Source organism: Balearica regulorum, chromosome 5 (genome assembly GCF_011004875.1).
Source record: "Balearica regulorum gibbericeps isolate bBalReg1 chromosome 5, bBalReg1.pri, whole genome shotgun sequence".
NCBI lineage: Eukaryota > Metazoa > Chordata > Aves > Gruiformes > Gruidae > Balearica > Balearica regulorum.
The window spans coordinates 3,839,124-3,852,593 of NC_046188.1; the positions used below are offsets into that span (position 1 = coordinate 3,839,124).

The 13,470-nt window shown below is 50.0% G+C and overlaps 1 protein-coding gene across 1 annotated transcript; it reads right to left on the bottom strand.

Moving 5' to 3' along the window:
* Nucleotides 1–592: 592 nt before the first annotated feature.
* GNPNAT1 (glucosamine-phosphate N-acetyltransferase 1) lies at nt 593–7,242 on the bottom strand. The gene is made up of 6 exons (XM_075753212.1): nt 7,129–7,242; nt 4,412–4,599; nt 3,699–3,761; nt 2,914–3,041; nt 2,324–2,385; nt 593–2,088 (listed from the first exon to the last, which is right to left on the bottom strand). The coding sequence occupies exons 2-6, from the start codon at nt 4,581–4,583 to the stop codon at nt 1,941–1,943; spliced, it is 573 nt and encodes a 190-aa protein (XP_075609327.1). The 5' UTR covers nt 4,584–4,599; nt 7,129–7,242; the 3' UTR covers nt 593–1,940.
* Nucleotides 7,243–13,470: the final 6,228 nt, after the last annotated feature.

Below are 13,470 nucleotides of genomic sequence, written 5' to 3' on the forward strand. Positions count from 1 at the left end.
TCCTCACTTGTACTAATCTTTTCATTAACTCTTAATGAGCGCCTGGAGCTATTTAGATGGTAAAGATATCATGGAATTCAAATAATCCACTTTTTAAAGTAGTGGAAACTCAGAATTAATTACAATTGTGAAAGACAAGAAAAATCCACCTCTGTCAGTATCAGTAGCTGATTTTATACAATCAGTTCAGAGTTGGGGCTCAAGCCTAAGAAAGTGGGGTGCCTAAGCCTAAATGCAGGGAATGAGCCAGTTAGAAACTTCAGCCTGGCTCTGAGAGGTGTTTTCTCAGCAGTCCTGGCAGCCCTGGGCTGGTGTCCTGGTTGGATGCACACCTCTGGGGTCTGTGCCTGCAGGCAAAGGCTTCACCACCACAATGAGCCAAGAATTTCACAGAAGGCATACTTGCAAAGATGCAAGTGTACATCAGACACATGTTTAAAGTCAATATGGAATCTCAAAAACTGTTCTTTTCAGTCTTAAGGAAAGGAAAACCGAGGTATTTGCAGCAGGCGGTACTGTTCTGAAAGACAACACGTACACGCTCACCCTGGATACCTACCGCCAGGCACAGCAATACAACAAATGGATCAGATATATTTGGCAGTCTTCATTTATTCAGCTTAAACAAAGATTTTTTTTTTAAAAAAAATTAATCAATAAATAAAACAGACATCACCAAGGAAACACTATATTGAGTGGAGTACCATCAGGAACATTAAATAGAACCCCCACCACAGCTTAAAGTAGCTCTCCACACCACAACAAAAGAACATTTTGTAAGGCCTAACTGTTCACAAACAAGACTGGCTGTTCTGTACGAACCTTCACCAATTTATAATGCCCTATTCACAGACGTAGGATTTGTCACTCCCTTCGCACAAAACCCTACTGTTGAAACCAGGACTTTGTACATTATTTGCTTGCCGTCACCGGCAAAAGTGCTAAAATTATTTATCCAATCTTATAGTAAGAGGGATGCTCCAAAGCAGCAGCAATCAGGATCAGGGATTTCTGATCTGGGATTTCTCTGCTGGTTTGCTATGCTGAAGGCAGAAGCTGTTACCAGCAAAACCACGGCCCACAGGAGTTTGTGTACAGCCAGTTGGTGAAGCTGAACCACCTTCCTGCTGAGTGCTGGCCAGAGCCCTACTCTCTGTCAGACGTTCCAGTTTCCCAGTTACCTTTGCCCCATTGCAAACCATCAGGTTATTTTGTCAGAAAACAAGTTAATTATCCTGAAAACCAACTAAGTTATCAGCTAAAGTGCAGGACCCCTGCGGTAAGAAGTACGCATCTGTTTTTAGATGCAGAACATCAGCTTTAGCAGAGCCCACGAGGATTCTCCCCTACCCGCATGAACAGTAACAAATTCAGTTTTGGAAAACTGCCTGTAAAACTTTCGGCACGCTCCCATCGACAGTGAGGTTTCACGGGAAGAACAGAACAAATGCCCATTCTGTATCACTAATTCTGCACGAGAAGCATCATCCCTACCCGAGCTACATCATCCTTCGGTCAAGTACAGGCAGGAGCGCAATCCCACGAGCTGTACTTCAACTACTGAGAAAAGAAGCGCAAACCTTTAGAAAAATACAATGCAAGAAAAAATTTGAGATAAAAATATATACCTTTGGTTAAAAACCATCCCTTTAACAAGAGTCCTTTGTAACTCAGCTAGAACAAAAAAGCTTCACTTAGACTGAACAGTAGTAAAAATTAGTTCTAAGCTCTTATTTCCTAACCCAAAGGACCCTTCTAAATTGTCAGTAATTTTTTTTTTTTTTTCAGGATTTACACATTTGATGTTCATTATTTATAGGGATCATTATATTTGCAGCAATAAACTATATAAATTTTCCATGAAGAGAATGTTTGTAGCACAAGCTCCTCCACCAACAGTCTTTACCAAAAAAAAAAAAAAAAAAAAGGACTAGAAGTTCTTAATTAAAGAACCGTTGAAACATGTAGTTTTCTTCAGATACCGAATAGCCAAACTTCTTATAGAAATCCACATTTTTTGGCAGACACTCAAGCGTAATTTTGTAACAGTTCAGTCTCTTACTTAGCAATGTCAGGGTGGACGTTAGTCTGAAAGAGACAGAAAACCAACGGTTAAATGAAACTGCCCTGAATGCTGGATCAATTAACATTTAATTAGTTGAAGTTATCAGACCTACAGCACTGAAGTTTGACAGCACTCTGCACTTTCTTCACTACGCAGGATAGTTGCTATCCTCTCGCTCCCCACCCCCCAAAAAAAAAAGAGCAAAGTACCAGCGTCTCACAGACAATTTTATGAACAGCAAAGGTGGCAAATACTTACAGCTTCCCAAGCTGCTTTCCTCTGCACTCCCTGCTTACTACAACATCTTCTATCCTTCCTCTCTGTGAAAATAGAGGCAGGCGTTAGTCGAACAGAACACCGTTGTGTTAGTTTCCCTACTGCGCTACACATCACGCTTGGATTTTTCCACAGTGTGTTTAGACACAACTCCAGTGGCCTACCCGCTCGTAACGCCCCTCGCCGCAGCCGGCAGGAGCTGCAGTCCCACCGCAGCCTTTCCCTGCCGAGGGATTTGTATCTCTCCAGCTCCCTGTTTTCACACATCTAGCTGGGACTCCAAGGCAGCGAGATCCTTGGCCATCTGCTCCGTCAGAACCAAGTCTGACTAGTTAAAAGCTCACTGGGAGGGAGAAGGGGACAGATATCAAATTGCTCTTTTTCCTTAAGAAAAGCCAAAACTCCCTTTTACTATTTAGCTGAGCAGCCAAGGATGGGAGATATTTTTAAAGCGCCTTTGTCACTGACTCAGAAGGTACTTCATCACACAGTGACGCTGTAAAAATAACATGCCAGGGAGTCAGGGGACAGGATCTTTTTCCTCACTTTACAGCTTCAGTGAGAGAATATACCTTTGCACAGGAGTGAGTGAACTTATGTTCTATCACCAGCGTTGCTGTAGCGACAATCTGTCCAAGATTTGTGTCTTCTACGACAGTAACGTAGTAATCGCCAGATCTCTTCATGTGCTCAAAGGTTTCTGTGAGAGCAGACAGACAGCGGAACAGTCACTGTTAATCTCAGATTAAATCGCTGTGAAGTCTAACGCTTGCAACAGCTTCTGCCTGCAGATCACTGCAGGGTTCGGGATCACAAGGAAGATGCACCTGAAGACCCCAGAACCTGAAAGACTCAGAGTCAGATTAACCAGAGCCAGGAAAACACAGAAATTAAACAAATGCCTTTTCCTCAGCTGCCAAGAGAATCCTCCTTCCTCAGAGTCTCCGCAGATGAAGGTGGCAGCACTGCTAAGTTTTCTTACATCTCAGTCCAACCAGTGAAGCAAGCTCAGGACAGTGCTGAGCTACGATCAAAGGCAAGCCTCTGCCTTGCCACCAGTGCTGCAATAATTCAGCCAAAACAAGTCATCACCCAGTAGTCCCTTCTGCCAGGTATCTAAAGCTCAGTCTCAAAAGCAGGTATACAATTTAAGCCTGTCCTAGCCAAGAAGCCCTTTGGGATAGCTGCAACTGGAGCCAACGCCGAGTGCCAAAGGCTGCCTTGGGAGCTGAACTAATAAATCCCTCTGGCATCAGGCAGTCGGGAGCCTCACACCCAAGTAGCTTTGCCATCAGCATCAGTACCCTCTGGTTCCCACAACCCCCATGGAAATGCCAAGAAATAACGATATACTCACTGATAAACTGCTCTGGGCTTGCAACTCCAGTTTCAGTCAGCTGACCCAGAACCTTAAAAAAACCTGTTATAAAAGAAGAGAAGGGGGGAACAACCTTCAGCGAGGGACAGAGACATACAATTGGCTCCAAATAGCCCAGAACAACCTGGCACGGCTGTACGGAGAGTTAACATCCCTACGGCACCATCCAATTCAGTTCTGTGTAAAAGCCTGTGCTCTGCATATTATAGAACTAGACTGTAATCTTAAAAATCAAGCTCTCGCCTTGAGCAATGCTGAAGGATCAGCTAATGCATGAGCAGCAAACCACAGCTTGAGCGCAGAAGATGCATACATTCAAGCAAGAAAAGTATAAGCCTGAAATTATGAAGAATTAAAGTTGTCTCCATGCACTATGAATAATACGCTGGTTCACATTAATATAAAAGAGAACAGTATGAATAACTGTACTCCCTCTCTAAAGCTGTGGTGAATAGGAAGATTTGGCTTGAATTTTAAGATTGTTTTTGAGGTTATTAAAACAGTAAAGCCAATTTTGAGGGTCACCCAACACAGCACCAATCCACAGTGCCAAGCACTCAAATTCCTTACTGATAAAAATAACCCAAATCAGATAAAACAAGCAATCCTAATCTATTGAGAGATCATGCAGAAATACACATTATCTAGTTCAGCACCCAGCTTTGGTTGGTGATCTTTAAACAGGATTCTACCTCGATTTAAATCAGCTGTGCAAAGCGGTCTCAAAACTAGGCCATCTCCTGGATCTAAAGGAGAAATAGCAGGAGAAAACGTCGTCGTGTTCTCACTCCAGTCAAGTTCATGCAGAATATTTGGGTCAAACATCGGCGTGTCATCAGGCATCACAGTTGCAACAGGCATCATGGCTGCAACAGGTGTTCTGGAACAGAACGCACATGAGTAAGGAACATTTTGGTTTGCTCTTCTTTTAGTCTCTAAAAATGCTATTTCCCCTGGTTATATCATCCCATGTGATGTTCCTCAGGGACGTAAAGAAAGGTGAACGAAACCAGAACGGCTGTTCACTTTATCTGCAATTGAAGCTCCTCAACCTTCACCGGACTAGGCCGCTGGGTTAAACAAAGAGCGCACACACTGATGCCGTGCACGTTATCTAAAGTCAACATGTGTGGCACTTTCATGTTCATCCGGGAAGGTTTTTCTCTTGGGGGGGGGGGGGGGGGGGGGGGGGGGGGGGGGGGGGGGGGGGGGGGGGGGAGCAGCAAACAGGTAAGACATTGACTATAGGATAGTGACCCTGCATAGCCCTCTGAAAAGGAAAGCATCTCGCACTCTCAAGAAACTTCCCTAAAATACTGTTTACTGAGTATACAGGAGATCAGACTAACGCAAATCATCTATGATTTGCATTAGTTTTCCATTTAAGGCTGATGGTAGGAATAGTAGACTTTTTTCAGCCAGTCCCATCGCATAAATATTTAGTGACATCACACATATGAAAACACAGATGATGCAACAGCCTGCATGCACCCTTTCAGCCTGTGCTGTGGTTCTCATGCAGTTGTGTTTGCTCAGTATATTTACAAAACCTAATGCCATCTCAGCTGTACAGCGCAGATACTGCTAGGAGGATGGTGAGACACCTGTTAATGATTAAAGAGAGATTCAGGAACTGTGTATTATTCAGAATTAGGCATAAGAGGAAGCTAAGGGATAAATTTTCCTCATCGCTAAATGCAGGAAGATAATTTTTACTTTGTCACCTGTGGAATACCTGGTCAGGTTTTGGGTAAGAACAGAGCGTATCATGGGAACTTCTCCTAAGTTCTTTATACATCTTCAAAATAACTTAAGCGCACCATGAAAGATACAGTAGTCGTGCACTGTTGGACAGGCCAAATAAACATCAGAAAGAATAATTTTGAAAAGTATTCATCCCAAATACGTAAGACATCTTACAGCCCTGTTAAGCTGCCCAGAGAAAGTACAGAGGATGTTAGCTATGGAGCATCTCAGCGTAACTGCAGCATGCGAGCCTCAAAACTGAAGGTGGCTCTGGAAACCAAACCGAAAAAGCTTCTTAAAAAAAAAAAACCAACCCACAAACCCCCCAAAACTCAAACAACCACAAAATCTCATTTTATGCCACCTGGTGGTATACACTGGTCTTTAAATCCCCATTCTCATCTCAATCTTGCATATAAAAGTAAGAAAATTGCTGTTAGAGCAATTAAACAACAATACAAATTCTCATCCCACATGACTCTGCAAAACGAAACAGTGGAGAAAAAAAATGAAATGCAAAGAAAAACATTTCCATAGATGGGAGAGTCAGAAGTGAGAATCCAGGTCTTTGGAGCCTCAGTCCTGAGCTTTAGCGATCAGATCACGCCGACACGTGCAAAGGATTGCAAGCCCATCGCCACGTATTAATTATGTCACTGCTACGCAAAACTGAAGTCTCCCTGGTTCCAGCGATATGTTTGGCATCTCTGTTCCTAGATCTCAATTATTGTAATGCTGCCGTTACCCTGTCCCATTACAAAGCCTTCCTAGAACCCATGAGGGTTCATAATGACATTCAGTGTCCTGTACAGAATAAAATAAATCTAATTAATTTCAGCTCCGGGTGACAAAATACCAAGCACACACAGCAGAAGAAAAGCACATGAAGGAAATAAATTTTTGCATGTCCTTCAGGCAGTTAGTGACAAACTAAGAGTTATTTTTCAAATTACGCCCAGCACAGCTGGACCAGGAAGTTTGGAGCTTCACGCATTTTCTGGAGTCAGGAATATGACTTACTCCATAAACATGTGTTGGCCAATTAAAAGGATCAACGTACGATGAGAAAGAAGAGCTCCAGCCTGTTTCAATGTGTCGCCAGTTTTTCCCTCCAGGAAACACACCCCAAGTGTCCCCCGGAGCATCCCGGGTTCCCCACCCGTGTCGGGAGCGGGACGGGGCCGTGCCAGCGCACCCGGGACACGCTCGGCCCCCTCTCACCTAGCCCACCTCCCTCTGCTCCGTTCCGGGAAGCCCCCGGGGAAGGAGCACGGTACGCCTGGGGTCCCCCCCCATCGGGATCTCCTGCCGGGGGGGCCGGTGGGTGCTGGGCCAGAGCTCTGCCGGGTCCCACGCGGCGGGGGACGGGGCGACAGAGCCCCGCACGGCCCCTCGGCGGGGTCCCCACCTGAACCAGACCCCCGGCGGGGTCCGGACACCCCCACGCGCGGCCCCTCGGCGGGGCCCTCACGGCCTCCCCCAGCTGAAGCAGCCCCCCGGGGGGGGGGGGGGGAGGGGTGTCCCCCCACCCCCCCCACAGAGCCCCTCGGGGGGGGGTGTCCCCCCACCCCTTCACCCCACACCCGGCCCCTCGGCGGGGTCCCGGCAGTCCCGCCCCCACACGGCCCCTCAGGAGGGACGCTGAGGAGGCGCCCGCACTCACCCGCGCACGAGGCCGCGGCGCCAACTGCCGCCCGCACCGGCTCCGCCGCAGGCGCCGCACGGACGTGGCAGGGGGGGCGGGACCCGGTACGCACGCACGCCAGAGCGCAACCAATCATCGCCCGTCGGCGCCGTCCGTTAGCCCCACCCCGACTCCGCGCGCCCGGAACTCCGGACCGCCCCCGCGCCGGCCTTGCGACCTCCGGGAACAGCCCCGCCCCTGCGCGAGGATTGGATGGTGGGAGGGATGACCACGCCCCCTCTCTGACACAGGCCCCGCCCCTGCCGCACGTAGCGCTCCAGCGCGCGGAGCCAAGATGGCGCCGGCTCCTCGGAGGTAGCTGTCCCTGTGCGGCCCCGTCCTTCCCGCGGAGCCCCCCCGACACCCCCCGGGCCGCAAGGGCCGTTTCACCCCGGTGGCGGCCCCGGGGGGCTCGGCGGGAGGAAGGGTGAAGGCAGCGAGGCCGGCCGGCCGGGTCTCAGGCTGGTGGGGAGCCAGCGAGTGGCCCCGCTCCGCCTCAGAGGCGCGAAGGCTGAGGCGTTCGCCGTTCCCTGGGAGGGTTTTAGAAGAAAATGGCTCCGTCTCTCTGAAGTAGCGTGCCCCCAGGAGCGAGGCGGGTGGCTGGGGAGCAGGCAGTGTCCCTCAGCATGGGGGGTGATTTCCCCTTCAGTGGGGTATGAGGGGGGGTCTTTGCTGGGTCACACCTTCATCATCCGTGCCTGCTTTCTCTTCACAGCTTTTTAGGGTGTTTGTCAGCCAGCTGCCCTTACCGTAGAGATTTTGGTATTTGTTTTGACTGACTGCAGGACTTTCTTCTGGGGGAAAGGTAAAATTGAGCCCCAGGCCATGTGAGGTCAGTGAACATCTGTATGATGCTTCTCAGAAGCAACAGATCATTAGGCAGCTCGCAGGGTGTAATTGCTGGCTGCTCTGCATACGTTTCCCTGCGGTTTCCCTGGGGTTTGGCCTCCAGAGTTACTCCAGGAAGCTTCTTGGTTGCTTTGGAGGGCTGCTTGTGTTAACCCAGAGCTGATTGCAGCTCAGGAGGGGCTCACAGGTACCAGTGGAGGGACAGCTCAGATGAAAGGGCTCTACAAAGGTTCCTCTTTCTCCTGAACAATTGCAGGTGGCAGCAGCCTTTGTCATGAGTGCATCATATGCTTCGATAATTTATGCCTCGGGGGGGATTGCTTCTGGAGGCTCTATTGCTCCCCTTTGGGCAAGACCTGCTGGGATGGGCCTTGTTCAGCCCCCAGGGTGGCAGGTGGCACGTGTGAGCGTTCTTCTACCTCTTCACTAAAGAAACAACAACTTGGAGATCACCTTATATTGTTTTATAAATAGCTGAGGTCAAAGCATGCATGGAACAGGAGGCCTGCTGAACAAGATAATTACACTACATGCTTTTGAGACATGATTTTCATTTTCCGTGTTTCTTCCCCTTTTACCCTCAGAATGAATCACTCTTTGTTACCGTGGAAACAATCAACATTACTTATTTTTTACTTCTTTGGGTCCAGAGTGACCAGATGACACACACCAACCTCCCTGGGCTCAGGCACACCCAAAGTCTGGGGGCGATACTCACCCCAAGCTTGTCCAGGGCTGGGGGCTGTGTCAGTGAATCACTGGAACTATTAACCTTTTATTGCAAGGGAAAGGCACAAACTGGGTGTGAATTGCCTGTTCCTTATTTCCTTTGTTTTAAGGGATTAAGAGGAATGGGAATGTCTCATCTGTGCTAAAAAAAACACTGTTTCTTGCTTCTGTGCAGGAAAAGAAATGGGGAAGCGCTGCTTTGGTTAAGTGGTGAAACTGGGAGTGCGGACAAATTTCTACGGTGTGAAAAATGACAGCCGGGGGGGGGCTTACCTTAACTCCCTCCATGGTGCTTTTTCCTTGATGGAAAGATTTTGTGGATGTGAGGAAGATTCTGCATTTTATCTAAGTTAACTGTGAATAGTCAATGGCTGTTTAAAACAACAAACCCCTGCCATAACAAGGCCGTGACCACATGGGGTCAGCCCAGCTCTCCCTAGTGAGGCTCAGAGCAGAGGTCCTGGACCAGCCTGGGAATACCTCGGGTTTTGGACAAGCCTTATCCAGACACATTCTCCCAGTTTCTGACCATCGGCCGTGTAGGGACATCCTGACCCAGAAGGTACATCCGCCCTGTGATATTAATAGCTGAACGGTGCTATCCTCTGTGTTTCTGACCTCCAGAGCTCCTGTGCTCCAGCTTAACATTGCAGAATGAGGAGAAAAATCCTTTGGTTTAGTTAAATCTCTTGCCCTGCCCTGGCAGGGCTGGTTTTGTTAGTCCAGGAGACCAGTCCTGTCCTATTTACCACCACAGGTACCGACTTCAGCTTGGCTTGAGGAGAGAAACCTTTCTACATGTGGATTTTGTAGCGGCGTGAGTCTAAACCAAATTACCAGGTTTTTCTCTAGTTTTGACCGCACTGGAAGGAGGTGGTGGTGCTCTTACAGGCTTTTAAAGAAGAGGTGGCCAGCGGGGAAGGACTGGAGTAGTGTACCCAGCAAGGGGAAACTGGGTCATGGCTCAGCCACTTTGCAAAGTCCACACACAAAACAGGCTTCGCTTCTTACCGAAGGCTTGGCGAAAGGCACGTGGCTGCTGATGAGGTCTCATGTCTCCTTAAGACATCTCTGAGTCCCACCCAGTGGCTTTTTAAAGGTCAAGTGATTAAGGCCAGCAAGGATTCACAGCAGCCAAACAGATACATTTCCCCAGTACCTCCGAGGCCAGGATTTGGTTGCTGGAGAGCAAGGGGAAAGTTCAAATAACACATTTCCACTTGTGTCACGGATGCATTCATCTCCTCTCTGCCGGTTCCACTGTGGTCTGTTTTGTTACAGAGGCAAAAAAAACCCCAGTAAAGTGATATCCTCTGGCTGCTCCGTATTTGCCAGCACTGGAACAAGGCGGTCACAAGTCAGGGAAATTGCGAATTTGTGACTATGGGGTAGTCAGTAAGATGGGAAAGGAGCCATGCACTTGCTTGATGTAAATGTCCGAGTCTGAAACACACCCTGCTTTATGAGGAGAGAGAAAGCACTCTCCTTTCCTTTGGCTGTATGACACAAGGCAGTAAGAACAAATAAATCCTTGCCACAATAAAATTGTTTACATTCTGTTTTGGAAACAGATGCTCAGGGCTGGATATACCTAGGGACCAGCCTCTTTGATTCTTTTTAACCTCTCGTAGATCGGGCTGTATCCAGCCACCGATAAATCCTGAGTGGTGGAAGTATCTGCAGAAGAACTGCAGAAACCAGCTCCCGGCACCGGGATTTTGCAGAAGTACCCCGGGTTTGATCCCCATCTGTCTGCCAGAGGAAGGAAAGATGCTGCTGTGGCTCTCCAAATGTTGCCTGCGGATGGATAATGAGAAACTAAATACCTGCTCGAACTTAATAAAGTCGTAGGGGAAAGCTGGCAGTCCTTGGCAAAGCTCCACCGCCATCCAGATGGCCGCCTGGGACCTGGGCAATGGTATTTCCTTGGGGTTTACGATAGCGTTAGTGCAGTTCTGAAAGGAGAAGCACATCTGGACCATTGTCTGCCTCGCTGGAAATAATTATCCCGTCTTTAGCCAAGAAGCCAAATGTGATTAAACTGCAGGGGAAGGAGAAGTGTTAGGAACCGCAGGTGTGTTGCATCCCCCTGCCCTGGCTATCGCTTTCTGGGGGAAGCAGAGGCTGGAAGAACTGTGTGTTCGTGTCTTCAGGTTTTCTCATGTCTCCTGCCCATGGCCCAGACACGATTTTTTTTTTAAATGGACAAAATATCCCCCTGAGGCTAAGAGCATTGTGCCTTGTTAGTACCCAAATATCCTGGCTCAGAGTCCAAGTCAGGGCTTAAAAAACAAGTGAAAGCAGCTCCAGCAAGAAACCTATTTATTGCCATCATCCTCCTTTGGACGTGGCTGTTTTATGAGAAGTAAAATAGCATCAGCTCACCTCAAAAATTTGGAGCTGGGATCAGATCAAGCACAGATCTGGCCTCGAGCTGAGAAATGGGGAACACAGCCCAAACGCTACTTCTGATCCCAAAGTGTCCCGAGCCCACGCGCAGTGGGTGCGAGGGTGAGTGCATCGCAGGTAACACCGGGGATTTATGGTCCCCGCAGGTAAATGGACGTTTTCTCATCAGCCTCGGGCAGAGCCCTTTGGATGACAGATCTCCCTGGCCTTCCCGTACAAAATGAGCACGCTGTGGATGGATTAGTGAGTAAATAACAGCTTTTACCTTTTTCCCTTCCACCAAACACAAGCTGGTGGCACCAAGATGGCGTTTATCTAGTGACTGTCTCTGCAAAGATGCTGTCTCACCCAATGTCCCACCAGCGGGCCAGTTAAGAAGGCCCTTCCTGTATTTCCCAAAGGTCGTATTTCTATAAGCTTGATTAAATTCTGGATCAAAGCTTCCTCAAAGGAAATACAGCCCTGATCTCTTGTCCTCCCCTTCCATGGATGCTGGGGGATACTGGGACAAAACCAGCCTCTCTGCAGCTGTGGGGCAGCTGGGGTTTGGGCACAGGTGGGTGTCCAGCCTGCACCGTTGGGTCATCCGAAACCTGAAGACAAAAATGCAGCTCCGGCGGGACGAGCAGCAGGAAGGGCTTTGGAGAGGAGCCGTGCAGGAGGGAGCTCTCACACCCCGGTTGTACGTGAGTCCCAGCACGGCAGCTCTGTAGCCGCTGGGCTCTGAAGGCTCGGCAGCGGCCCCAAGAGAAAAGCCTTGGCGCGTCCCTCGGCAGCGGCTGCCGGGACAAAGCGGGCAGCAGTTTGGAAGTAAGTGGTTAACAACCGGCTGAGCCGGGAGCAAGGGGTTTGGCTCTGCCTGGCCGGACGGACCCTGCACCGTGCCAGGGAACGGGGGGCCTGGGAAGAAGCACACCCCAAATCCGGGCAGCGGACAATATTGCCAGGCAAGCCGCTCGGCAGGCTTGATCTCTGTTTATCCATCACGGTGGAAATGCTTTATCTTCCGCCTGGGCTGTGCTGTGCGAGCAGTGATAAGAGGCAGTTGTTAAACAGAAGCTGAAGCCGATGTTCCCTTGGTCTCCGATTTCCAAGGTTACAGAGAAGAGAAAAAACCCAAAAAACGGTGGCTGATTCCCATGGCCAGAGCCGGCACGGTGTGGGCAGGAGTCCCGCGGGGAGGGCAGCGGGGCTGAAGTGAGCGGGGCCTGAAAGAGACTGAGCAGCGGGTCGGCGAAGGTGGGGGCCTGCGAAGTGCGGGAGGAGAAAACACGGGGGGATTCTCAGAATCGCGTGGCGGTGACGGCCAGCCGCCTGCTCGTGCTTGAGGAGGAGCAGCAAGGCCGTGAAAACTTCGGTAGTTTGCTAAGGTCTCTGCAGGGGCTGTGCCGAGGGGGGCTGCTCCTGCGCGGTGCTCCCACCTCCCCTGCCCGGGGTGATGGTCCTCCTCCAGCTCCTCCTGGGCTCTGGGCTGGCCCTTCCTTCCTCCCACCCCTGCGTATATTTGCATCCTCCATCCTTGACCCCCTTTGTGCTGGGGCTCAGGCAAATGCAGCCAAGAGTGGGGCAAGCAGTCCCAAATTTCCCTCGGAAGGAACCTCCCTCCCATTACACGGGATGGGCAGAGGGGCTGGATGAGACAGGAGGCACTTCCCAGCACTTACTATCTCTGACCAGACTGCAGATGGATCTGCTTTTGAAAAAAAGAGAAAGAAAGCCAGAGCGTGTGGGTGCGGAGAACAAACTCTTGGATTTGGGGGGTATTTTAGCACCGGGTGTATCGGAGCACTGTGGCAAGATGTGTGTTTGCTCTAATTTCCCCATCGGTTTTGAATTTGTTGTGCGGCCCGTCCACAGAGATGTCCGTGCCCTAGGATGTGGGCTCACTGAGAACCGATGGTGGCTTCTTGTACACCCGTGGGACTGAGCACCGTGCCACCGCCGCAGCGAGCGATGCTCGCTCTGGTGTCCCGGGGCCACCTGCAGCAGGGCCACCTCCGTGTCCGGGCGGCAATCCCTCGGTCCCAGCCAGCAGACGACGGGGAACGTGCCGCAGTCACCTGTGGCCCATCTCGCCCGGCCATCCCTTTTCCCTCTAGCTGGAGTTATTCCACATCAACTTTCGGCTCGCTCCCATTCCCGCAGAGCAGCCGGGCGGGCGGCGAGGTGCCTGTCACCCTGTCTGCATCCGGGTGCTTCCCGGGGATTTAATCACCTGAATTTAACGAAGCCCAGCATATTTTGGGGGGCTTACGCCTGCGTTTTGCACACATGGGATGGGAAGGATGAGCTGTGCTTTGGGTGTGCGTGGGCAGGGAAGAGACCGGGGTCTCT

Bases quoted from the DNA above. Each gene is read 5' to 3' on its own strand.
- GNPNAT1 (XM_075753212.1), bottom strand. From the start codon at position 4,583: ATGATGCCTGTTGCAACTGTGATGCCTGATGACACGCCGATGTTTGAC. The intron at 3,042-3,698 runs GTGAGTATATCG...CTGCTCTCACAG, and splicing joins AAGCCCAGAGCAGTTTATCA to AAACCTTTGAGCACATGAAG. The intron at 2,386-2,913 runs GTATATTCTCTC...CTATTTTCACAG, and splicing joins TCACTCACTCCTGTGCAAAG to AGAGGAAGGATAGAAGATGT.